Source organism: Myodes glareolus, chromosome 7, assembly GCF_982192425.1.
Source record: "Myodes glareolus chromosome 7, mMyoGla1.1, whole genome shotgun sequence".
In the NCBI taxonomy this organism is placed as follows: Eukaryota; Metazoa; Chordata; class Mammalia; order Rodentia; family Cricetidae; genus Myodes; species Myodes glareolus.
The window spans coordinates 52,039,963-52,065,808 of NC_142032.1; the positions used below are offsets into that span (position 1 = coordinate 52,039,963).

Here is a 25,846-nt window from a genome sequence, read left to right on the forward strand (position 1 = left end):
TGGCATTTCAATTGTATTTTAATAAATAAAGACCTACCTAAAGATCTGAGAGTAAAACAGCCCCAATGGTCAGTCTTACAAACCAGGTAATGGTAACACACACCAGATGGTTTTAGTGCAGAGTTCTATCAGACATTCAAAGAAGAGCTAAAGTTAATATTCCTGAAATTATTACACAAAATAGAAACAGAAGGAACATTATTCAGTTCATTATATGAGGCCACAATTACCCTGATACCCAAACCACATAAAGACCCAACAAAGAGAATTATCAACCAATTTCCCTTATGAACATAGATGTGAAAATATTAACATATTTGCAAACCATCCAGGCATGGTGGTGCACACTTTTAATCCCAGCACTTGGGAGGCAGCAGCTGGTGGATCTCTGAGGTCTCAGTCAGCTTGGTCTACAAAGTGATTTCTACGACAGCCAAGGCTACAAGAAAAAAAAACCTGTCTTGAAAAAAATAAAATAAAGACCTTGCAAACCAAATCCAAGAGCACATCAAAAAAAATCATCCACTCTGATCAGGGAGGCTTCATCCCAAAGATGCAGGATGATTCAACATATGTAAATTAACAATTGTAATCCACCATATAAAGACACTGAAAGACAACAACTATGTGATCATCTCATTAGGTGTAGAAAAGGTCTTTAACAAAATCCAATACTGTCCCACACTATCGTCTCGCCAGCAAGAACCATGCGGGACACTAGGATTCTTCTGCAGAAAAGCTTTAATGCTTCTTGAGAGAGAGAGAGAGCATAAGCTTCCAAAGAAGAGACCCAGAAATGAGGGAACCCATCCCTTATATAGGAAACAGTCCTCACTTCAGACGTGTCACTCTTGGATTGGTTCGCTGCCCATTATCCCAGATGATGCCTCGGGAGTAGGCAGGGATGCAGCAGTGGAAAGTTACCAAGCACATGTGTGTTCACCTGGCGGTGAAACCGGATGCCAGCGCCATCTTGTAATGGAGTATGTGGTTGCGGTCCTCCACATCTCCCCTTTTTTACTTCTTTCCAGAAAGGCAACTCCCTCAGAAGGCAAAGATAGAGGTCGCACTTCCCAAAGTGGAAACATTATGATGGGCTTGCACGGAATCTGCCCCTAGGCTCATGACACCTGGAACTTATCCGGCCTGCCCTCTGCCATTTTTCTGGGAAAGGGAATATGCGGCAGGAAACCCTTATGCAGGGCGACATATCTCTCAGAGAGGGCCATTCTCTGTGAGATGCTCTTCAGCCCGACAACCTTCAGGGCTAGCTAAGCCAAGCACTCCACCCTGTGCCATGGACCACTGTCCTAGGGGTGCAGGAGCTGGTTGGCATAAACCTTACTGCTTCAACATAGATAACCACATATCAGTAGAGGCCCCTGTTCCAGGGCAGCCAGCGCTTGTGCAATAACCACTTTGTCCCTACAACTTTGGGATTTGAATCATCAGACCATCCAGAGGAGAAACACTATTCCACAGCATAGGGCTCTTCCAAACATTTCCACCCCCACCCATTCTTTAAAGTAGGAGATGAAGGATACGACCCAGGACTGGAATCCTTCGGCTAAGCTTATAAATCATCTCTAGGAAGGTAGGGGAGCCCCAGAGTCTTATTGGTTGTAAAAAACTGAGGAAGCACCGCCACTCTATGGCTGACTGGTGTCGGCTTCGGGAAGGCTGAGAGTATCCCCCATCACTGCTCCATCATAACCGTTGTCATCCATCTGCAAAATGGCAGGAGGAACAGAAGCCAAATCTTCAGGCGAGTATGCATGTTGTGGGTCACTTTTCACCGTTCAGGTCAGTCTCTCTGGCACCCAGAATGGGTTTTCTTGATCCTGTGGGAACACATAAACAGCTCCCCTGGATCTCAGTAGAATGGGATCCGGGCCTTTCCATTCATTAGAAAACACATCTTTCCATTTAACCAAATCCTTGGGCCGCTGCGGATCTGAACAATGTTGTGTTGCAGCATTTTGGCCATTATCATCCAAATTTAAAAAATTTATAGTGAACAGGGCCATGGCAATGGCCACTCTTGGCGTTGGGGGCAACTCCTTCATTATTTCCCCTTTTTTTTGTTTTTAACAAGAACTGGTATCGGTATAGGCCATGCCCTTGTCATTGTTTAGAGGGTCATCCTTGCTACTTTCTCATCAAGTTTTCCAGTCCAATTACCTAGAAGATAACTAGACAATTGCTTAATAATCAGTCACTGTATCTGGGATCGCAGGGGTGCAATTCTCCAGCTGCATCAAGAAGTCTACCAGAGGCGTGTTGGAAACTATGGGCTTTTTTCCCCCTAGGCCGCACTCGGCAGGCTTAAACCCCGTTAAACAATCCCCCTTTAGGGAAGCCGCGCCGGGTCCGCATTGCTCCGCCAGTTTCCGGCTTGCACCGCTATGGAGCCCGTTCCCGTAGTGGCGGCTCCACCCCGGGTTTTACTGCTTTCCCAGCGGGGCTGGCCTTGCTCTCAGATTTAGCCAATGACCCTATCACCTTAAAAATCCAAGGGCTTTTCGCATCTACCTCCCTGCGGATCCTGAAACATTAGATAAACCAAGTGTATATACAGCAATCTTTCAGGAGGACATGAGTTCTTAAAATGTTAGCAGTTTTTAAAAACTTAAGTACTGCCTGTTTACTGTCACTAAACCTTGATTGCACTTTTATTATGATAATTATGACCAGTCCTGCCTGAAGTCAGCACAGTTTAGCATAGCCAAGTGGAACCAGAGCCATTTTAGCCTCAGAGCCCCTCACAGCTCCAGGCACACTGCATTGCTGTGGCATCTGCCAGGCTAGGCACAGACTGGGCTGGGGCAATGTGCCTTTTACCACAGCCACTTAGCAAAGCTCTGCTCCAGCTGCCTTCTAGCCATAGCTGCATTCATTTTAGGTCCATACTGGTGCACGGAGTAAAGAAGAACTCAGAGAAGCAGGCTTACTGCTCTGCAACCATTGAAAAGACCCCATTTCAACAATCTTTCAGGGAATTTGGGCGTTGTTAGTCTCTCTGGCTACTTCCTGCTGAATTGGGACGTTGCATTTTAGGGGTATACACTACAACATTTCAGGAGGTCTCGGTGATTCAAACCACATAAATCTCAAGTACACCCTTAGACTCTCATTTTCTGTGGAGACGAAAACAGAACCTCTTTTCCAAAACATCATATCCTTAGGCCCATATTTTAAATTCAAAATACCTTTTTTAGCAGTTTCTAAATTCAAATATCTTTCTCCTGTCCAGTACACAAAAGACAACACAAACAACATAACACACATCTGTCCTTTTTTCTTATTGTTGGTATCAGAAAGCTTTTGACCTTGTAGGTCAGTCTTCTCCCCCATTCTTATTTTCTTAGAACCACCGGGGGGTCCTTTTTCCTTATCTGGGACTGTCCTTTTCTTGCGCGCGCCCAACCTCTCACTGCACTCAGTTTCTGATATGCTATCCTGGACTTCCTCCGCTTTTGCAACAACCGCCTAGCAGGATTCATCTTCTAAGCACTTTCAAAGTGATAAGAGACTTGTTAAGAAGTACCAAGGCCTCTACGAAACCTTTCCAAGGCAGGGACAAGTCAAGCCCAAAATCGAAAAGTCCAGGAATAGTCATACCTCTTTGAGCAAACAGACCTGCAGTTCTGAATCCTCCTTGTGTCCAAGGGGTCTCTGGTGGTGCGAGCAGTGGTCAGAGTTTCTCGGCATCCCGGGCTTCAGTACCAAATGTCTCACGCTACCGTCTCGCCAGCAAGAACCACACGGGACACTAGGATTCTTCTGCAGAAAAGCTTTAATGCTTCTTGAGAGAGAGAGAGCATAAGCTTCCAAAGTAGAGACCCAGAAATGAGGGAACCCATCCCTTATATAGGAAATAGTCCTCGCTTCAGACGTGTCACTCTTGGATTGGTTCGCTGCCCATTATCCCAGATGATGCCTCGGGAGTAGGCAGGGATGCAGCAGTGGAAAGTTACCAAGCACATGTGCGTTCACTTGGCGGTGAAACCGGATGCCAGCACCATCTTGTAATGGAGTATGTGGTTGCGGTCCTCCACACAATACCCTTTCATGATAAAAGTCCTGAAGAGAGTAGAAATACAGAGGACATACCTCAATATAATAAAGGTAGTTCATAGAAAGCCTACTTAAATGGAGAAAAGTTCAAAGCAATTTCACTAAAATCAGAAACAAGTCAAGGTTATTCATTTCTCCATATCTATTCAATATATCACTTGAAGTCTTAGCTAGAGCAATAAGAAAAGTGAAAGAGATTAATGGTATGCAATTTAGATAGGAGGAAGTCAAAGTATCTTTATTTGCAGAAGATATGATAGTGTATACATAAGTGACCCAAAGAATTCCATGAGAAAACTCTTACACTTTCAGCATGATAAACACTTTCAGCATGGTAGTTGGATACAAAATTAAGTCACAAAAAGCCTGAGCCATATACAAATGACAAACAGTCTGAGGAAGAAGTCAGGGAAAAAACATCTTCCACAGGGGGCTAGAGAGATGGCTCAGAGGTTAAGAGCACTGATTGTTTGTTCTTCCAGAGGTACTGAGTTCAATTCCCAGCAACCACATGGTGGCTCACAACCATCTGTAATGAAATCTGGTGCCCTCTTTTGGCCTGTAGGCATACATACAGACAGAATACTGTAAACTAAATAATAATCTTCCATAATAGCCTCAAATAATAGAAAATATATTGGCTTATATCTAACTAAGAGAGAGACTTGTATGATGAAAACTTAAGTCATTGAAGAGAGAAATTGAAGGAGTTGTCAGAGAATGAAAATATCGTTCATGCTCATGGATTGGTAGGATTAACATAATAAAAATGACCATTCTATCAAAAGTGCTATAGAGGGGCTGGAGAGATGGTTCAGTGGTTAAGAGCACTGGCTGCTCTTCCAAAGGTCCTAAGTTCAATTCCCAGGAACCATATGGTGGCTCATAATCATCTGTAATAAGATCTGGTGCCTTCCTCTGGCATGCAGGCATATATGGAGGCAGAATGTTGTATACATAATAAATAAATAAATCTTTTTTTAAAAAAGTGCTATAGACAACACCTACACAATGCATTGAACAATGGAGATGTGGAGCTGATTCCTACATAGAGCCTTCACCTCGGTGTTCTAGTGTCTTGGTACAGGAAGGTACTATGCATGCTATCAAAAGAGAAACAAACACCAAGCCACTCTTTTCCTCCTCTGCAGTCATCACGAATGACACAGTAACGATCCAGACCATGATCAATTGTCTGCTTCAAAGAAAACAGATGGTTATTGATGTCCTTCACCCTGGGAAGGCAACAGGACCAAAGACAGAAATTCGGGAGAAGTTAGCCAAAATGTACAAAACCACACCAGATGTTATCTTTGTATTTGGATTCAGAACTCATTTTGGTGGTGGGAAAACAACTGGTTTTGGCATGATCTATGATTCTCTAGATTATGCAAAGAAGAATGAGTCCAAACACAGACTTGCAAGACATGGCCTTTATGAAAAGAAAAAGACCTCCCGAATACAGTGAAAGGAATGCAAGAATAGAATGAAGGTCAGGGGGATTGCAAAGGCCAATGTTGGTGCTGGCAAAAAACCAAAGTGACTTGATCCGATGTGATATGCAGACAATTTCCCAGAGGACAAATAAACTGAAAGCTTAAAACAAAACAAACAAACAAACAAAAAAACCCCACCAAGTCAGTCACAAAACCTTTATCTGCAATGGTGTACTATCTGCAAGATAGGCTAGGGCAATAGTGGCACAAAGCTCATGGGAGTAACCAACCAAAAACTGGCTTGACTTAAGACTCACTCCACAAGATGAAACTTACACCTGACACTGGGTGACCAAGAACCGGAGACAGCCCAGAACCCTAGGGTAAAACCAAAGAGTACTGGTCTAAAAAAAGAAAAAATGTAGTGATAAAATGACTCCTAATGATATTCTGCTAGACTCATAGATTAGTGCCTTATTCAGTCAGCATCAGATATGGTGCAGCAGATAGGAAACAGAGACCCACAGCCAGACATTACACAGGAAGTTAGAGACCGTGAAACACTCAACCTCAAATGGGGAGTGTCCATCAAACCCCTCCCCTTCAGAGTTCAGAGAACTCCCAAGGAAGAGGAGGTGGAGAGAATGTAAGAGCCAGAGGGATGGAGGACACCAAGCAAACAAGGCCCTCTAAATCAACTAAGCAAAGCTCATGTGAACTCAGACTGAAGCTGCAAGCACAGAGCCTGCATAGGTATATATTATGTACATTATGTATTATGAAAAGATTTTATGGCTTACATTTAGTGTTTTTATGGGATTCCTGAGCATGCAAACAAGCAAGTCTCTGATTCTTGTGTTTTCTCTTGGTTCTTTTCCTTTCTTGGTTTGTATTGTCCAACTTTGATGATAGTTTTTGTTAATTTAAAAATGAATGAATGGATGAAAAACCTAGCCAAAGGGTAGCTGAATTTTCATTTATGTCTGCTGGAAGAGGTAAAATCATTGTCTTCAGTGGAGTGACACTTGGTGTATCAGCCACTCCAGGGCAGGCCACATGTTCAGCAGTAGTTAACCAACACATAATGAACTTCATAGTTTTTTGTGTGTGCCTTTATTCGGTTACAGTTTGTTATTTTTATCTGTTTGGGTGTTATTTTGTTTTCTTGGTTGGGGGGATTGATGCTGTTTTTGTTTTTTTTATTGTTTTCTGAGAAAGAACTTAAGTTGGGTGGGTGGGCAGGGAGAGTATCTGGAAGGACTTGGGGGAGGGTAAGAATATGATCAAAATATATTTAAATTTAAAAGTTGTTTTAAATTAAAGAAAAAATGGAAGAAATTGTCTTTCTCATGGACAATCACACCAATTAAGCTATCCTGTACAGAATTATCAGCCCTGGAAAGGACAGATAGAATTATACAGATTGAGCAGGTTTTAATTAGGAATATATATGTATATGTATGCACATATATGCATATAACACTTAATAAAAAAGCCATAAATTTGAGATGGAGCAAGGAGGGGTATATGGGATGACTTGGAAGTGGAAAAGGGAGAAAGGATGTAATTATATTAATCTCAAAAAAAAAAAGTAAACTGGAAAGATGGCTCAGAGGTTAAGAGCACTGACTGCTTTTCCAGAAGTCCTGAGCTCAATTCTAGGCAACCACATTGAGGCTCACAACCATCTATAATGAGATCTGGTGCCTCTTCTGGCATGAATGCAGAATCCTGTATACATAATAAATAAATCTTAAAACAATAAAGTAATAAAGAGAATCTTCCTATTTCAAATGATTTAATCCCTCACGGCCTTTTGGTTTTTAGTTAATCCCAGATGTAGTCAGGTTGACAACCGAGAATAGCCATCACGGTGGGCAGTGGTGGTGCACACCTTTACCCCAGCACTCTACCTACCTCTAGTGGCAGAGGCAGGCGGATCTCTAAGTTTGAGACCAACCTGGTCTAAAGAATGAGTTCCAGGGGCAGCTAGAGCTACATGGAGAAATCCTGTCTCAAAAGAATAGCCACCACAATGTGTTAGTTTAGCAAGGTCAGTGATTAGTGAATAGGGGAATAAGTCTGCCATGGGCCCGAAGAGTCTCTGTACTGCTAGCCAATAGTGCATGGCCCTGAGAGGTCTTGGTATTGAGTACACAGACAATTAAGTAGGCCAACTTAACTACAGTAACTATAGTAAAATTTTGTTCCTCTGTAGAGGTCAGAGGTCAGCTTTATTTAATATTCCTAACACCCAGCATGCCCAGACCTTGGATTAGAGCCCCAGAAATTCAATGACTTGAATGAATGAATGAATGAATCAATCAATAATGTTCACAAAGAATGTTGAGCCTTTGGCCCTGGTTGCATCAGCCCTGGCAAATCTGTTGTGCCATTATCTGGGGACATATACTGTATCATGCTCACTGACTTGAGGGCAGGACATCAGGCTGTTATTCTGAGTCTGTGTCCACTTTTGGCACCTACGGAGTTGTGGCATCCTCTGACATGGATCAGCATCATTTTTCTTAAAGAGCCAGGAGATATGAAGGCTATGTACTATATAAGCTCTTTTGACAGTGGGTCAACGTTTCACCGGAGCATGAAAGAGCTGTATGTGTGCACCGAAATGTGTGCACAGGGAATTTAAGACCCTTTATCTACAAACAAATAAGCAACTGGCCCACTTTCCTTTCATCTAAGGCCCAGAGCAGGAGTGCAGAAAGGCAGTGTAGATGGGGTACAGAACCAGAGTTCCTTTCCATTGCTTCAGCTTGCTCTGGCCCTTGCTAGAGGGTCCCTAAAAGTTCCAGCTAAGATCAGCCAGAGCATTGTGGCACCCACCTATAACCCCAGTACTGGGCGGGAAGCAAAGGCAGGAGAGGCCTGTCTGGCTTACCTGACTAATCAAACTAAACCAAACCAGAACAAAACAATGTACCAGTGGAAGGCAAAAACAGAGGTGAAGCCTGGAGAGCCGAGGATGAGGTGAGGAGCAGTGGAGGGAGGCTTTCGCAGTAAATTTCTCTCCCCAGGTTAGGAGTTCCTTTCCCTTGAGGTCTCATTGAGAAGTAACAAGTACTGTCTTTACCCACACTCCTACTAGCTAGGGGTGTAACACTTTCATTACAAGTTACTCCCCCCTAGTCATTTCTTGCCATATCTTATGGCCAGCCGGCTGAGTCAACCTGAGTTCTTTCAGAAACCTTATTCCTCCACTCCCCTGCCGGCAGCAACATGCTTTTGCCGCTTCAAAGTGCAACCAGGGCTCATAGCACAGCTTGTTGGAAACGCTTCCCACCTGGGAGTCTGCTGTCTCCCCTCAACATCCTTGCACTTTTTGGGTCGCAGGAGAATCACCACTGTTTTTATTTGTACTCCTAGAAGAGAACTCCCTACTTCGGACGGTTTTGGTGTCTCCAGCAGTATTTTGTTACATCCAGGCAAGGCTAGTGCATTCACAGTGGCGTACGGTTTTGTTTTCCACAAGGCAGTGGGAAAGAAGAATGGTGGGCCCAAGGCCGATCCTCCAACCACACTGCTACACCGGGCCACTCAGCCCAACGCCAGGGCGCTGGAGTTATAGAGTGCGAGAGCAGATCGGGTCTCCCGGACTCTCAAGCTTCGTACAAACCCATCGGCCTCCCATAGACCAGAGAAGGCGGTTGGCGGCGAGCGCGCGCGCTCGCGCGCGCACACCCGGTGGAATGATCATAGAGTGGCTCGGACAGGCAGAGCGGCCAGGAGCTGCCCCGCTTCCGGTAGCGCCACATTACTCCGGGAGCTGCCGCGTACGCAGTTTCCATGGGGACTGAACATGGCGCCGCGAGGTGAGACTCCGGAGGTGTGTGTCTCTGCCCACTGTCCCATTGGTACCTGCCAGTCCCTCCATCTCTCTGCTCTCCAGAGCTTGACTTAGTCCCCCATTCTTAAAAGTTGAGGGTCTCACTCTTCATTTGTCCGAGTCAGGCTTGCGTTGCTCTGACCACCCCGAGTGCCCGCATGTGAGAACTCGGATACTATACCCTTAACAATCCCGGGCTGGCCCTTTTCTGGGATGACTCAGTGACGAATCCTCTAACCTTGGACAGATCCGCTGCCGGCCTCTGCGCCCCAGTTTCACCGTCAGCAGTGACAGGGTTGGATCTTTGAGGTGCCTCTCAGTTGTGATGATAGCTGAATTGGTAAAAGTCGCCTGCAAGTAATTGATGGGAAAGGAGGTCAAAGACCAGCCCCTTCACATCAACACTCCCACTTCATTAACAATCAGAAGTTTCTCCCTCCTTCACCATGACCTTGTGTTTTCTTTGGATTACAGAACCATACAGGGGATAGAGCTCCAGCTGTCCTTCTGCCCATCTTTGTGTTGCTTTTTTTTTTTTTTTTTTCAGATAAAAGGTTGTCCTCAACCCCTCTGGAAGTCCTATTCTTTCTAAATGGGTGGTACTATGCCACCTATTTCCTGCTGGAGCTACTCATTTTCCTGTATAAAGGTAAGGCTGGGCTTGACTGCCTCTGCCCCAACAGCTCTTTCCTCTTTAGCCCAGCGCCAACTCCCACCAAGAACTGTTCATTCTTTTCTGACCCCTACAGCATGTCTCTTCACTGCAAGGCAGAAGCTTCTTCAGCTGATGGCTTTAGAATGATTCAGTAGGAAATCTCTCGCAGCAAGAGTATCATGAGTTTGGGAAATGTGGGCTTCTCCATCCTGACTCTTCCCCATCTGTCTCTGCTGAAATATTCAGATCTGTGTACCATTATAATTCATTCATTCGACAGAGTGGAACCCCCACAGACTTAGTAAAAAAGCCTGCAGCTATGACGGTCCACACTTCTCTAATTGGTTCATGGGAAGCTAAGACTAGTGTCCTTGTTCCTGGGTGTGCGGCAGTCCTTGTGGGGACGGTTAGGTCACGGTATTGCAGACTCTGGCTTTTCCACCGGCAGGTCTCTTGCTGCCATACCCAACAGCCAACCTAGTCCTGGATGTGGTGATGCTGCTCCTTTATCTTGGCATTGAAGTAATACGACTGTTTTTTGGTAAGTGTTGTTCAGAAAATAGTTCTATTCCTTATGAGACATGCTGGAGACTGTAACTTGGTTAACAAGACAAAGAACATAACCTAGGCTCACTATCAGGGGTTGGATCTGGTAGTATATCCCATTACTTCCCTGAAGCTTCAAGCTGCGGCTTCATATTTTAGATCAAGATTTACCTGTGTGTTTCTGAGTGGGACTAGAGGCCGGCAGTAGCATTTGATCTTAGATCATTCCTTTCCAGTTGCCTGACTGCTACAAGAGTTCCTACTTTGCTTTGTTTGGAGAGCAAAGCATTACAGGACTAAAGAGCTCTAAGATTCCCTCCACTTCTCTAAACAAGGATTTCTCTAGAAGTTTTTAAACCCCAGAAACACAGAGCAAAACCCTTACTTAGAATGTATCATCTCTGAAAACAGTGATAAAATACAACCCAAGAGGAGGAAATGGTCAAGACCACATTTGTGTCTGGTGCCGACAGAGGTCAGAAGAAGGTGTCAGGCTAGAGAGATAGCTCAGTGGTTAGGAGGCCTTACTGCTTTTGGAGGAGGATCTCAGTTTGGTTCCCAGCATCAAGCAACTCAACTGTCTGTAGCTCCAACTCCAATATTGTTTTCTGACCTTTGTGAGCACATATAAACACACAAGTAGGAATGAAAAGGAAAAAACAGAAGAGGACATCAGATCCTCTGGATCTGGAGTTACAGATTATTGAGTTGCCATGTGGGTGCTGGGAACTGAAGCTAGGTCCTCAGGAAGATCAGCAATGACTCTTAACATTGAACCATCCATTTCTCTAGCCCTAAGTAACAGATATTTTTAAGGCATTTCTAAAATTGTTTTCCATTTTAGTAGAAAATTTTTAGTGTATTTATATACACATACACATATGTACATTGTAGATCATATTTTATATATACAAATTTTATGTTGCTTTATGTATACATGTGGATTCAAATACATATATGTTATACACACACACACTTTGGTCAATTTTTTGGAGCAAGGAGACCAGAATGATTTTAAACTATTGATTGTGACACCTTAGCCCTTGCTGTCATGGACTCTCGGTATAGACCAGGCTGGCCTCAAACTTGAGACCCACCTGTCTTTGCCTCCCAAATTTTTTCTTGACGCAGAATCCCATTGTTCCATGCATAGTCAGAATGGAAGCAGGGCCTCTGGAATAAATGACTTCAATCATGTAACGCCCTGAAGCTTCAAAGTTTTAGTTCAGTAGGCTTCACTTTTAAATATGACACCTCCCACTCAGGGTAATTTTTCTCTGCTCTGCCCATCTGTCACATCCAGATACTTTCTGAGGTGAGGAAATAAATACAAGCTGATGCAGAAAAAGCAGTCACCACTTGGAGGTGACTCTGGGGGCTGTGTTTTATAGGTACAAAGGGAAACCTCTGCCAGCGAAAGGTGCCCCTCGGCATTAGTGTGGCCTTGACCTTCCCATCTGCCATGATGGCTTCATATTACCTGCTGTTGCAGACCTATGTGCTCCGCCTAGAAGCTATCATGAACAGCATCTTGCTCTTCTTTTGTGGCTCAGAGCTGCTGCTTGAGATGCTCACGTTGGCCACCTTCTCCAGGTATTACTGCTGAGGGCTGGGTTCTCCACCCAGGGATGAATGCATTGCTCTTTGAAGGCCTGAAAGGTGTAGGAAACTGGATTTGAAGAGGTGTCTATGGGGATGCCTTTTTTTTTTTTTTTTTTTTTTTTTTTACTTCCAGTAGGTAGGAAGATTGCATGTGTCTGCACCTATGTGCATATACAAATGTTCAGGTAGGTGTGTATGTGTGCACGTGCAGACCAGAGGTTGATACTAGATGTCTTCATCAATCACTTTCCACCTTATATTGGAGTCTTTCACTTGAACCCAAAGCTCTCTGATTTGGCTAGTCCAGCTTGCCAAGCTAACCAGCTTACCCCAGGAATCCTATCTCTCCTTCCATGAGTACTGGTCTTCATGCTTGGATGGCAAGTACTTTTACTACTGAGCCATCTTTCCACTCCCAAAAGCTTCTTTTTAAGGAAGATAGTCTTCTGGTTCTTTGGAATTAAGAAGCTTCAAATAGGCTGGACGGTGATAATGCATGCCTTTAATCCCAGCATTCGGGAGGCAGAGGCAGGTGAATCTCTGTGAGTTTGAGGCCAGCCTGGTCTACAGAGTGAGTTTCAGGACAGCCAGGGCTACACAGAGAAACCCTGTCTCAAAAAATCCATAAAAAAAAAAAAAGAGGCCTCAAATAAGCAGATTTCAAGCTTTGTTGCTCAATGCTTTTTTTTTTTTTTAAAAAAAAAGTGGAGTTTTTATTTTATGTGCATTGGCAATTTGCTTGCATGTATGTCTGTGTGAGGGATTCAGATACCCTGCAACTTGAGTTACAGACAATTGTGAGCTGTCAAGTGGGTGCTTGGAATTGAACCTGGGTCCTCTGGAAGAGCAGCCAGTGCTCTTAATTGTTGAGCCATCTCTCCAGCTATACTCACTGGTCTTTTAACAGTTTCTTTCTTTCTGCCTTTAGTATGGACAGGATCTGAAGTACAAGAATTCCAGCTGGTAGCCCATCAGGGTGACAACACATCCTTCTGGTACTTCAGCCACACTTGTGAAAAGTGGTAGGTCAAGTTGCCCTGGGAAAGGTTGTGTGGTTTTTCCTCAGCACAGACATTTGGGCATTGAGTATCTACCTGAGGTCAGTGGCATCATCTTTAAACCAGGATCATCAACAGGAGACACTGACCTTTTGTGGTAGGGAGAAACAATGCTGTCCCCATCTTGATCTTTTTAACAACTCCTACTGACCTCAAGTTCTCTTCCTCGGTCATCATGGCCTTGTGTGGACCATCTGGGCTTGTTGGGCTTCCAGCAGGACCTGAGCCACAGCACCTGTACATGTACCACATCTGTCTGCATGAGCATGAAAAGTCTAATGATGGTGGGCTCCTGGACTGATTCAAATACCCCAACCCCAATGCTCAGAGATGGAAAACACTTTTAGTAGTTCATAGTATTTTTCTATTCTGATCATGAGGCAAACACGATTTTACAATAAAAATTATTTTCTGATGTGGGGCTGGTTGTCTTTTCTGTATGACACCTGTCTTTAAGTTCATCTCTTCTAAGTGAAGGCAGAGACTATCCCAACAGTGTGTTCTGAGGCTGTGTTTAGTAGTAAAATGTAACACAAAGTTGGTGGTGAAACTGTCCCTCTGATCCTTACCCACCTCCATGCCCAATTTGCAGCTTGAATCCCAATAGATACTGCCATCTTGTCTTCTTTGATCTGTCATTGGCAAAAGACTATGAAATGTTCCACCTCTGTCCCAAGTTTGCTTGTGTCTCAGTTCTTTTCAACGTTGGCCACGTGTAATCAGAAATTGGAAGTTTATTCTAAAACTGACCAAAATTTCTCCTTAGTTTAAAAGGAACATTTATTGGTCAGCATCTTGCTGCATATTGCCATGTACTTATTCCAGGAAGTTACCAGGAGTTATGAAACAGTCCACTTTAGGAAGCCTTGAGGTCAGTCTTCTGTGTCAGGCCGATCCTGGGATATTTTTGTTTTCCTACACTTTTTTAACCCCCCCCCTTTTAAAAAATTAATGATTTATTTAAATTCATTGTATGTGCATTGTTGTGAAGGTGTCAGATCCCTTTGAACTGGGGTTACAGTTGTGAGCTGCCATGTGGGCGCTGGGAATTTGAACCTTGGTCCTCTGCAAGAGCAGCCAGTAAGTACTCTTAACCACTAACCACTTCTTCAGCCCCTTTTCTTAACTTTCTTAAGGCTGTCATTCTATGGGCCCCGTAGTCTAAGCACTGCTGCCTTTGTATTCTCTTCTCCCTCGCTTCCTAGTTGTCCTTGAGTCTATGGTGAAAGATCAACCGCAAAAAATAACAAAAATGTCTAATAGGCACTTCTGTGGTGTTCCCATCTCCTATTTCATTAAACACCAATTTTCTGCTTCTCACATTTGCTTTCTCTAGTTTTGCTTTGGCTAGTGGCATAGAATAGAGAGGACCCCATTCTCTGTGACTTTGACTTCATTAGTTTCAACCCCCTACCCAGGAGCACAAGCAAGTGGCTTTTACATCTAATTGTTAAAATTCAGAAGGGTCTTTTTTAAAAAAAAAATTTTAAAAAATATATTTTAAATAATTTATTTAACTTTATGTGCATTGGTGTGAAGATATCAGATCCTCTGGAACTGAAGTTACTGCCATGTGGGTGCTGGGAATGAACCCCAGGCCTCTGGAAGAATAGCCAGTGTTCTTAACTTTGGAGCCATCTCTCAAGCATCCCAGAAAGGCCTTGAGGCTGTACTCCACTTTGCAGGCTTAGAGGTGAGAAGCAAAAGCACAGGTAGAACTCTTAAGCCTGTTTTACAAGTCAGTATGCACAAAGTAAACAGAAACCCAGCAGGGCACAGTGGTGTACACCCACAGTGCCACTGAGGATGAGGTTTTTTTTTTTTAAATTAATTTTATTTATTTATTATGCATACAATATTCTGTCTGTGTGTATGTCTGCAGGCCAGAAGAGGGCACCAGACCTCATTACAAATGGTTGTGAGCCACCATGTGGTTGCCGGGAATTGAACTCAGGACCTTTGGAAGAGCAGGCAATGCTCTTAACCACTGAGCCATCTCTCCAGCCCGAGGATGAGGTTTAATGGCTGAACGTACTGATAGGAAGCTATTTCACTTATGCTTATGTGGAAGCTTAGTTCACTGGTTCCCATGGGTGGCTTCTTGTTCTTGATGCTGCTGGATCCACTTGAATAGTCATGCACAAGAGAAACCAAGACAGTAATGGCATGTGTCCCAACCACATGAAACTAATCTAGGGCCCCATGTCAAGACTGTAGACCACAGCACTGTACTGTGACCATGAAGCAAACACTATAATAAATACGTTCCTACAAATTTTTTAAGATGGGGGGTCTCATGTTTACAGGTAGTTTCAAATGATCCTCCTGTTTCAAATTCCCAGTGCTGGGACTATAGGTATACCACTATCTGGCCTGGTTTTATTTTATTTTTCTTAAGACAGGGATTCTCTACTTAGTCCAGTCTGATCTCAAACTATCCTCCTGCTTTACTCCTTTCAGTGCTGAAATTAACTGGCCTAGGGAGTTAACATGGCTAAAAGCTATACTTATAAAGAGTAAGGCAAGCTACTTTATAGACCTGAAGGCACCAACATTCTGAGGCAATACGAAGTCTTTGGGACATAAAAAGCAGATGACTGGATGTTAAATGGAGCAAACCTGGTACTTAGCAAGCATAGTAGGTATCTGACATGCAAGTGATCATTCACCCTTTTGTGAAAACACATCTCAATAGTGACACTAGAAAATCAAGCCTCTTCAAGGATTTTTTCCCTCATAGCAGTACACAGTATCATCTGGTCTGCAGTTTATCTTTTTATCATGTAAGCCTACTCTTACTTCACTTTAAAAAAAAATTAGCTGGATGTGGTGGTATATCCATATAATCCCAGCACTTTGGGAGGTGAAGAAGGACCAGTTCATTGTCAGCCTAGGATATAAGAGACTCTTAAAAAGCAAAGGGCTGGTGTGATTGATGGATGGTTCAGTGGGTTAAGGTGGAAAGCCTGACCAGAGCTTGATTCCCCAGGAACCACAGGTAGAAAGAGAACAGTTTCCAAGTTGTCTTGACCTCCAGGCGTATGCCTATGTGCATGCATGAAGACAGCCAGCCAGACACATGCACTAATATATGCATTTAAAAACAAACAAAACAAAACCCAAATAACTTTTATGGATTCTGAATCTGATTTCTACATTCAGGTACCAAAACTTGAAATACCAAATTTTAGGGACCAGCTCAACATCCTTGGGTAGCAGTGACATTTCAGTACTTAACCCCTCTTGTCATATTTGCCCAAATAGTAAATTGTTAAGATATGACTACTTTGCCAGTGGGCCTTTATCTGTGTTGCTTTAAAAGGAGAGCTCTTCTGGAAATCCCTCAGTATTTCTAAGCTTTCTAGTTTCTTATTCACATATTTAGATGCCAATTCTGTTCACAAAACACATTATGTGATTCCCAACACATCCTTAATATGAAGGCAGAACAACAATTCTCATTTTTGAAGAGAGACTGAGGTCACATTGCTTGCCTATGGTTAAGCAGATAGAGGACCTAAGTACTAGCATTCAGGTGTTCATGCCCAACTGGATACCACTAGAATTCCACAGGGTACAAAACACAATCTGCATGTAAGGCTCAAGAACTGTGAGTGGTCAGGATGACTTAGAAGTCTCTTTAACTCAGGGAAAGGACAAACCGTGAGAGGCACAAGTAAAGGTTCAAATTGTACTCCTTGGAGACTCACCATGTCAGCTAAAGCTATGGAGAAATGACTGCCTATCACCAAGTTACAGTTAAGAACCTGAATTTCCCTACATCACATAGTATGGTTATCAGTCCACACCCATGCCCAGACACCTCAACAAATCTATTCAATGCAGAATCCGTAAACAGCTCACACCCCATTTATTATTTAAAAATATTTTGTTACAAAAGGAAAAAAATACAATGCAGTATAAAAGATTGACATCGTCATCAAGTTTATTACACAATTTTCAACCTATCAGAAAGACAAACAAATCACCGACAACAGGGGGACAGGGCCTTGACCTTTTGAGGGCTGGGATTTTTTTTTCTCCTTTTGCTATGAGGAATAAAACTAAAAATTCTGTCATTGAGTAAAAACAAAAAAATGGGGAGAAAATAATTCTCCAGGTAAACAGCTTTTCTGATATTCTATATGTTGTTTTTCCTTAACTGTCAGTTTACTTGGTTTTCTCTACATTTTAAAAAGACACCCCAAGCTGCTATCAGGAATAAGCACATCACTCAACACTTGGCCAATTGGGCAGGGTGCCAGCCATGTTCTGAAGTGGAATAGGGATTGGCTTGGGAGGCAGGAAGATAAGCTACAACTTGTAGCCTCTGTCCCAAGTGAATGAGCATCTCAAACCCTAGGGGGTACTCCCACAGTGACTGAAGTGTGCTGGAAAGAGAGGAAGGATCCAATTCAGTTTCTCTCCTCTGAGTCTATTGGGTCTCCAATGACCCCTCATACACCAAGTCTGATCTCACATGCCACATCTCTTTTCACATTAGATGTCATAGACCCTGCAGATGCATGCAGAAGGAACATCACCCTATGGTACTCCAGGACTGTGGCTGTCTCCTGCAGGAGCAACCTATCACAATTTGGATGCTGAGAAAAGCAATTCCATCTGCCTGTGCAGAAAATAGTCACAAGTGTGCTGGTCCTTAGAACTCTGAGCTGAGTTCACTTAAGTCAGGCTTCATTTCTTCTCTGTTCTTTGTCAAAGGCAGGAAGCACCTCCAGGCCAAGTGAGGGGGAGTATTATAGCCAAAGAATAAAAAAACAAAAAACAAAAAAAAACCAACAAAACACCACATCTGTGACTTTACCTGCCTATTAGTGCTGAGTTATCCCACAATAAGTCAAAGAATGTACCGTGGGGATGCAAGCCCATGCTTACATCAAACCTGAAAAAGAAGAGCCCATGCAAGTAGGCCACATCCTGCTCAAATTGCTTTCTTCCCCACACTCCTGGTACTTAACTAGGGGTCCTCATTACTGAGGTCCCATGACATCCCTATGTCCCAAAGGCAGTACCTTCCTCTAAAACAAGGAAGAAGCCTTCTTGGGGGAAGGATTCCATGTTAAACGGAAAGCCCCAGGGAAAGGGAACACCTAAGAGCTGGTTATTGCAACAGACAACCGAGCCTGAAGCAGTAAATGGTGATAACTGGCTTGGCTAGGCTTCCAGGAGAAAGCAACCTCCTGGGTTTTGCTTTTGAGGGGCACGTCTGCTGAGGAATCAGATAGCAAGGAGTTAAAAGGATTTAGCCCTCTAGAAGGCCAGGGAAATAAACCATTAATACGTGAGAAGAGAAAACCCAGAACAGCAGCTTGTCACAAGGTAGTTTCTGTTCTCATGGTCCCTCCTCAAAGGGCTAGAAAGGTAAAGGAGTTGAACAAAGAAGTGGTATGTTAGCAGGGTTTGGACCCTCTTGCCCCCACCAAATCTAGTACCGAGGGCAGAACCCTTAGGTATTTTTGGCACACCCAGTCACTCTCCTAAGATCCCACAAAGAGGATCCATTTTCTCTGGGAAGGAAGTTTTCTCAGTAACCTCACCATTGACTGCTCCTGGGGAATCAGAAACTCAGGTTTCCTTGGACAAAGCACCATTCTCTATGGAGACTAGGGGCTGGACACATTGCTGTCTTCCTGTCTGCCCCCATTTCCTACCCCATAAAGTCTTTAGGTTCTTCCCCTTCTGGCAAACAGGAGGTGTGGGATTGGGAGGGCTGCCAAGCCATCTTCAATCCTGTAGGGCAGAGGGTATTGCCTGGAGGAAGTTAGGGGTTTGGAAGAGGGAAAAGGGGTGGAGCGGCCTCCGTCCTTTAGTCCTGATCAAGGTGAGGAGATGCAAGTCCATTAAAAACAATTTGCTTCCACCCAGACTCCTGCAATGAAAGCATCAGAAGAAAACACCAGTTAGAGGCCACTCTCATTAATAAGGGGTTATATGAGATACACTGGCTTTTCCTGAAACCACAACCTAAGTCAGAATGTAGGCAAAGAATGCAAGCTTAGCAAAGTAGAATAAAGTGGACTGTCTGGCATCGAGTAATGTGAGGAAATAGGTGGAGAGAACAAAATGAGTAGAGATTAAGACTAACCAAAATGGTGACATCTTTAAGGTTAAGAGGGAAACACAGACAATGGAATGAGGTCTCTGAAAGCAGTCTGAGAATATATTAGCAGGAAAAGATAGGAACTAACATTTCAAGAGAAGTTGCTGTAAGGAAAGACTGTTTCAGAAAATCTACTCTGAGAAAGTCATAGCTTACCTTAAGGGGGAAGAAAAAAGAATAAAGAGAAAGAAAAAGAAAAGGAACAGGAGAAACAATAGTAAGAAAACAAGTATGTATACAACCAAGCCCACTAATTCCCAAACACCCCAGAGGTCCCAGCAGGGCACTCCCAAAGCAAACTCCTCAATATTTGTTTTCTTTTAAAGCAGTCCTGGTTAGAACAGACTTCAAAACCAAAAAGCAAACACCCACACCAAAATCCAACCAAAAACCCACAAACCAAACCAAAATACAGATTCCAAACAATATGCTATGCATGTGCACACAGATACACAGAACCAGAGCCTTTCCATGCTGTACTGAACAAAATACAAATGATTTTAAGACTCTTCCCAGATAGCAGTTGTGGATGAGGACCCAAAGGTACAGGAACACCAACCAGAAATGACTTGGCCAAGCCAGAACCAAAGCAGAGCACAGAAGAAAATAGTAGTCATCGTCAAAAACATCTGACAGCTTGTTAAGAACCTTTACACCCGGGGCTGGAGAGATGGCTCAGAGGATACGAGCAATGGCTGCTGTCCCAGAGGTCCTGAGTTCAATTCCCAGCAACCACATGGTGGCTCACAACCATCTGTAATGAGACCTGGTGCCCTCTTCTGGCCCATAGGGATACATGCAGGCAGAATATTGTATATATAATAAATAAATCTAAAAACAAACAAACAAACAAAAAAAAGAAACCTTTACACCCAACAGGAAGGGTCTACTAGATTACCTGCCACATTTTTAATGTTATGGTTCCTAGAAAACCTGAAATATGCAGATGGTAGTTGGTCACTTGATAATATAATCAAGACCAACAGTCAGAAAGAAAGGGAAGAATTAAATTCAGGTCCAGTATGTTTACTAAACTGAACCTGGAACTGCAGTAATATGCAAATGTTTACCCTTGATATAAGTACCTTTGTAAAGAAGTCTCACAAATCTTGTAAGAGTCATCCAAGAAGACATATACACACCAAAGATATCTGCATGCTGTCTCATCCTCCTAACCCTGGGTTGGTACTACCTTAGTCTGCTACTCAGAAATCTGTATGATCTTCATCTTGCTGGCATCTTTAAACCTATGTGCAAGTATTTGTCCCTTTTTCTATAAAGAAAAACTAAAGCTCTTAGTGCCTTCTTAGTTTTCTAACATTCAGGCTTTTGAATGTTGTTTTCTCAAGACAGGGGGCCCTGCTGTGTAGCTTAGGCTTGCTTTGAAATCATGATCCTCCTACCTTAGTCTTCCAAGTGCTGAGATTACAGACATGTACTATCACAATTGGCTGAATCTTTAAGTCAATTTCTGCTCACACTTGAACAGAAAGCCCAGTGTTCAATGGACCAGGAGGGTATGAAATAAGAATGATTCTATTTCAAGTAAGAAACACCCTGAAATTATGGGACTATTAGAGAGAGTTAAAGACAAAGACCACCTAGAACACCCTCAAACTCCAAAGCATACACATACATGCCCTGAAGAAAGGTGTTTGTGAAGAGAATGCAGAATGAGATGCAGAGGATAACTGGTACTGGTAGTAGTGCCTGAATGCAGACAGAATCAGAGATCCATCACTTCAGCCAACTGAGCCGGGGCCCTCTCCTGAGGAACAGAAGAGGATGTTGCTCTTACATTGATGCCTCTACACAAAACATACCTTTCCTGATCAGGGAACACATGTTCACAGCACAGAAATACAATTAGCTGTAAATGCTGTTCAAATGGCTTGGAGGAGTAAGTTCTTTACAGAGAGACCTGTACAGCAATTTCCCCAACATGAAACCTAAACTATAATTTAGTAAATGAAGAAAGAATTCAGACTATCATGAAAATTAAAAATGATTTTTTAAAACCTCTTTAAAGTGTCTAACTTGTACATATATGTTAGAGGAAAGAAAAAGAAGTGATGTGAAAAAATTACCCAAGAGTGAGCTTTCCTCCCTTTATCACAGGCCTGTACCAGTAAAATAAATGTTTTTCTGTAACTACCAAAAGAGGCCTTTCTTGCTGGCAATTTCACTGTCAAAAAGTTGTCAAAGGAGCAAAGCTAGCAGGAATGGTGATATACAGTCAGATATTCTATTAAGTACACTGAATATGGTTTGAGACTACAACTGCTGCTTTGTACAGCTCCCTTCCTGGTCACTTTTCTTGATTTTTAAAGACAGGGTTTCCCTGTGTAGTCCTTGCTGTTCTGAAACTAGCTCTGTAGACCAGGCTGGCTTTCAAGTCAACAGATCTGCCTGCCTCCGTCTCCTGAGGGCTGGGATTAAAGGCATGCATCACTCCTAGGTCACTCTTAGTCCCTCCAATTCCAAAGAATACACACTACATAATGGGGGAGGGGAGTTGATGCCTTTTTTTTTTTTTTTTTGAAAGAGCTTGTGCTAACCCTGACTACCCTTGAACTTGTGGGTCTTCTGTCTAGGTCTCCTGGATACTAAGCATTACATGTTTGATCACAACACCCAGTGCTGGCTGTTTTGGATTTCAAGTAATTCTTTGATTGTACTAGCTCAGAAGAGGTGATGCTGCTACTTAATGAAGGGAAGGGGTAATAGACCAAGACATCCATGCCCACCTTGTCCATCCCCAAAAAAGGCCAAAGCCACTTATGGGCTACATCTTCATTAACCTGCATTTCCACAGGCTATGTATGTTATGTGAACACCTTTCAAAACTCAATCTGTTGCAAAAATGTAGAAAGACAAACAGAACATATTCAGAGCTAAACTGTTGGCTTTTATGCTGGTTATCCTACATTTTAGAATTCCATCAGATAAGTAAAGAACACAGAAAGTATTAGCCTGTTTGATTTCTAAAGAAAGTGAGGAAGAAGGCATGGAGTTTGATGGCTTACAAGGATCTGGGAGAAGTATGAGGGGAAACCATGGCCAGAATATACTACGTAGAAAAAAATATTAAAAAGACAAGATAAAGGGAAACATAAAGCTAAAAAAAAAAAAGGACAGAGAAAGGTATAGACTGAAAATATTATTAATTTTAATCGTTCCATTTACTTTCTGTCAAAGACAACAAAAACACTCTCAGCTATAAAACTATTTATAAAACTGTTTAAGTAAAGTGCCAGGTGGTTTTTGATCCCAGCTCTCAAAGAGTCAAGAGGCAGGAAGATCTTTGTGAGTTTGAAGCCAGTCTGATCTACATAATGAGCCCAGGACAGTCAAGATCACATAAAAGAGACCATTTCACAAAACCAAAAAAGGGCATATAACGGCAAGAAAGCAGAGGGCAAACATAAGGGAATGTTTTATTGTCTGCTAGTAGGTTGTACCTAGGCAGAATGCTGCAGAGCTTTCAAAAGGTTTGAGCTTACTGTGACCTATGAGGATGCATAAGGGGAAAGGATTGCCAGTCTCTTTTATCCAGTCATCCATAGAAGATCTACACAGCCTCATCAACTACATTACTTCCAATCAGGCAGACAGCAGCCCAGACAGATCCATCTAGGCATATTCTGCTCTATTTTATACATCTCCACAGACACAGAACCAACACCAATCTTTCTTACACCACAAACAATCCTTGTTAGCAGCTTTCTTTCAGTTTGGATTACAAAATGGTGGGATAAAACTCAAGAGCCATAGGCTCATTCTCCAAGAAAGAAATCTTTCTATGAATGAAAATACAGAAAAGTAGAGCTGAGAGACAGGGAGCCTAAGTCCTGCTGACACAGTCCCCGAGCCAGACAATCCAACCTAACTTCAATTACCCACACCAATTCCCAACACTTCTGCTTTTACAAAACTTAACTAAAAACAAAAAATATCCTTCTATTATAATTATTCATAAGGTCTCTAAAGCTTTTGAAGATTTTTTCAGAATGGTTTTTCTACTCTAAAATTCCAATTTTCAAAATCTTTTTAATGAATATCAATTCTTGGAGTCATTAATATTGTTTTATGAAAACTAAGGTAACAATCTCTTTTGCCTTGGCAAGTTTTCCCTTTTACTTGAAAACTGGGATTAAAATGTAATAATGGTAATAACAGTGGTTTTCATTTATTAAGAACTCTATTAAGAACTCAGGGGAAGGAGGAACATCTCTATTACAAACCTTCCTTTTTGTTTTGAAAAAGGGTCTCACTTTGTAGTCCAGGCTGCCCTTCAACTTAAGGCAATCCTCCTGCCTAGACCTCACAAGTGCTGGGATTACAGGCATGAGTCACCATGCCCAGTTTATACTTAAACCACTGGTCAGGAACAGGGCTTCTTCCCACCTTTCTCAGTGGTGCCGGTCCCGTTCTCTATCCCGGTGTCTCTCATGCTCCCGGTTCCTCTCTTGGAAATAATCATCATGCCGGTCTTCATTATGAAGCAAGTCTCGGTGCCGCCTGCTGCTCTCCCGGGACCGGCTGGGTGACCTCTCCCTGGACCGATGTCTTTTCCTATCAGAAAGATCCTTCAGTCTCAACTCAGAGGGCCTACCACACATTCTTTCCACATGAGGTTTTGTATCTTCCAGTGTTTGTTTAAAATATTCTTAGTTCTCTATCATGGAAGTACTGTCTGAGGATCTTAGTTCTTTGAAGTCTAATCTTTATGGGAAAAATGGATAGATCTGTCAAGATCTTACTAATGTATTAGACAGGGTATTTAGAATTTTGCAAGTATTATGATTTCATCTTTATAACAGGTCTATAGGTTAAGTACTAGGACTCTTCCCCTTAAGTTCTTAGAACATTACTAACTTCCATATTCAAGATAGTCAAACAGATAGTCAGCAACAGAACTGAAATCCAAACCTAAGATTCAAAATTCCCATGTGTTCACCTAGTCCAATTACCCCCTTTCCTTGACCACATGGTGCTGAAGAATTGAACCTAGGGCCTCATGAATGCTAGGCAAGTCTTATCATTGATCTACTTCATCAGCATGGAAGCCTGTGTTCTTTATTAGTCTTTTTTTTTTTTCCTTAAATAAGGCCATTGCTTCTACTGTGCTTCTACACAGATCCTGGTTTCTTTCATTTCCCAATCAACCTGAAGGAGAGTATTGCTCAAGGCCAATCAGCCCCCAAAGCAATCAACTCACCTGGAAGAGCTTCCACTGGCACCCACACTGTACGACTTGGCCTCTATGCCATGAAGACAGTCTTTAAGAGAGGAGATGAGGACACGGCAACGCTCATCATTGGCGACTCGGGACTGTTTGATAACTGCAATGGCTGTGAGTAGTGTCTCAATGGCATCACTGTAATCCCCTGATAGGATGAAGGGAAAGGCCAAAGATGAGAAAAGGCGGTAACCAAACTGGACCAAAAGAAGGATGCAGGAGGACATAAATTGTGAGTGACTGGCTTCTTTAAAGAGTCACGGTAAATGGACAAGGCAGACATAGCAGGTATAAAAATGAATGACAGTTATAGTACAGCTTGAAATCTGACAAAGGCTAATGGCTTTATAATCAATGCATCCTTGTCTAAGGGCTACTTGACAACACTGATTAAAATAAACTGTCCCAGGGCTAGAGAAATGGCTTAGCTGTTCAAATCACTTGCTGGTCTTGTAGAGAATCCAGGTTTGATTTCTAGCACATACACAACAGCTCAATCGCCCATTAACTCCCAATTTTAGGGAATCCAATAGGCCCCCGGGTCCCAAGGATGCATATGGTATATATACACATGTAAAATACACACGTAAGTAAAATGTAAAAATAAACTGTACCTACATTTGAGCCAACAATTCTAAAAATTTTCTGTTCATAGAGCTGTGTAAGCTTAGCCATGTTTTAGTAATACTGTTTGCTTTATCTTTGCTAGGACATGGCTAGGCTACATAAATTAAGGAACAATGGCTCTGCAGATTACTAGTTGTTAAACTCATGAGGTTAGTTTGTAGGCAAATAAAGTAATCTATGTGAAATGTTTAGCATAGTGCCAAACACACAGTAGAGCTCAACAAATATTAGATGTTAAGATATAATAACATAGGTGTCCAAAATATAGCAAGTGAAAAGATAAAACCCAAAAAATCCAAAAAATCTTTTTTTTTTTTTGCTGTGTGGGCTACTGGGTTGAGCATGCTAGGAGACTGTTCTGTCACCAAGCTACAGAACCAGCCTTGTAGTTCATTTTTAGAAAACAATCAAAATCATACATATGTTGTAGTATGTGCACTCCCCCCCAAAAAACTGGAGGAATACTCACAATTCATAGAAGGTGGTCTTGGTGGTCCTCAGAGGATTTTCATTTATTCAGTTATTTTTTTAAAATATTATATTGAGCCTACATATTACTTAATTTCTTGCTTTTTCTGTTATTCCCCAAACAGGGTCTCACTATATACCTCTAGCTGTCCTGTAACTCACTATATAAA

The 25,846-nt window shown here is 42.5% G+C and overlaps 2 protein-coding genes, 1 long non-coding RNA gene and 1 pseudogene across 8 annotated transcripts in view; 2 read left to right on the plus strand and 2 right to left on the minus strand.

Annotated features, from left to right (window-relative positions):
- LOC146893570 (uncharacterized) lies at positions 1-9,759 on the minus strand. The gene is made up of 2 exons (XR_015738377.1): positions 8,815-9,759; positions 1-4,083 (listed from the first exon to the last, which is right to left on the minus strand). It is a non-coding gene; the product is annotated as an uncharacterized LOC146893570 (long non-coding RNA).
- LOC125415979 (small ribosomal subunit protein eS24 pseudogene) lies at positions 5,243-5,620 on the plus strand (annotated as a pseudogene).
- Positions 9,250-24,617, plus strand: Tmem216 (transmembrane protein 216). Of its 2 annotated transcripts, XR_007236730.3 has the most exons (6): positions 9,250-9,343; positions 9,905-10,006; positions 10,461-10,553; positions 11,950-12,151; positions 13,089-13,182; positions 24,480-24,617. XR_007236730.3 is itself a non-coding variant. In XM_048458607.2 (5 exons), exons 1-5 carry the CDS (start codon positions 9,331-9,333, stop codon positions 13,102-13,104), a joined length of 426 nt encoding a protein of 141 aa, XP_048314564.1. In that variant the 5' UTR covers positions 9,250-9,330; the 3' UTR covers positions 13,105-13,633. The 2 variants fall into 2 exon arrangements, 1 of the variants encoding a protein (XP_048314564.1); XM_048458607.2 differs by lacking the exon at positions 24,480-24,617 and having other exon boundaries at positions 13,089-13,633.
- The window catches only part of Cpsf7 (cleavage and polyadenylation specific factor 7), a 22,527-nt gene continuing 13,751 nt past the window's right edge, over positions 17,071-25,846 (minus strand). For all 5 annotated transcript variants that reach the window (XM_085693618.2, XM_085693617.2, XM_085693616.2 and 2 more), the window contains 3 exons: positions 24,561-24,729; positions 23,747-23,914; positions 17,071-19,108 (listed from right to left, as the gene is read on the minus strand). In XM_085693618.2, the coding sequence (XP_085549744.1) occupies positions 23,752-23,914; positions 24,561-24,729 (332 nt within the window). In that variant the 3' untranslated portion in view covers positions 17,071-19,108; positions 23,747-23,751. The remainder of the gene's footprint in view (positions 19,109-23,746; positions 23,915-24,560; positions 24,730-25,846) is intronic.

Bases quoted from the DNA above. Each gene is read 5' to 3' on its own strand.
- Tmem216 (XM_048458607.2), top strand. The intron at 10,007-10,460 runs GTAAGGCTGGGC...TTCCACCGGCAG, and splicing joins ACTCATTTTCCTGTATAAAG to GTCTCTTGCTGCCATACCCA. The intron at 10,554-11,949 runs GTAAGTGTTGTT...TGTGTTTTATAG, and splicing joins AGTAATACGACTGTTTTTTG to GTACAAAGGGAAACCTCTGC.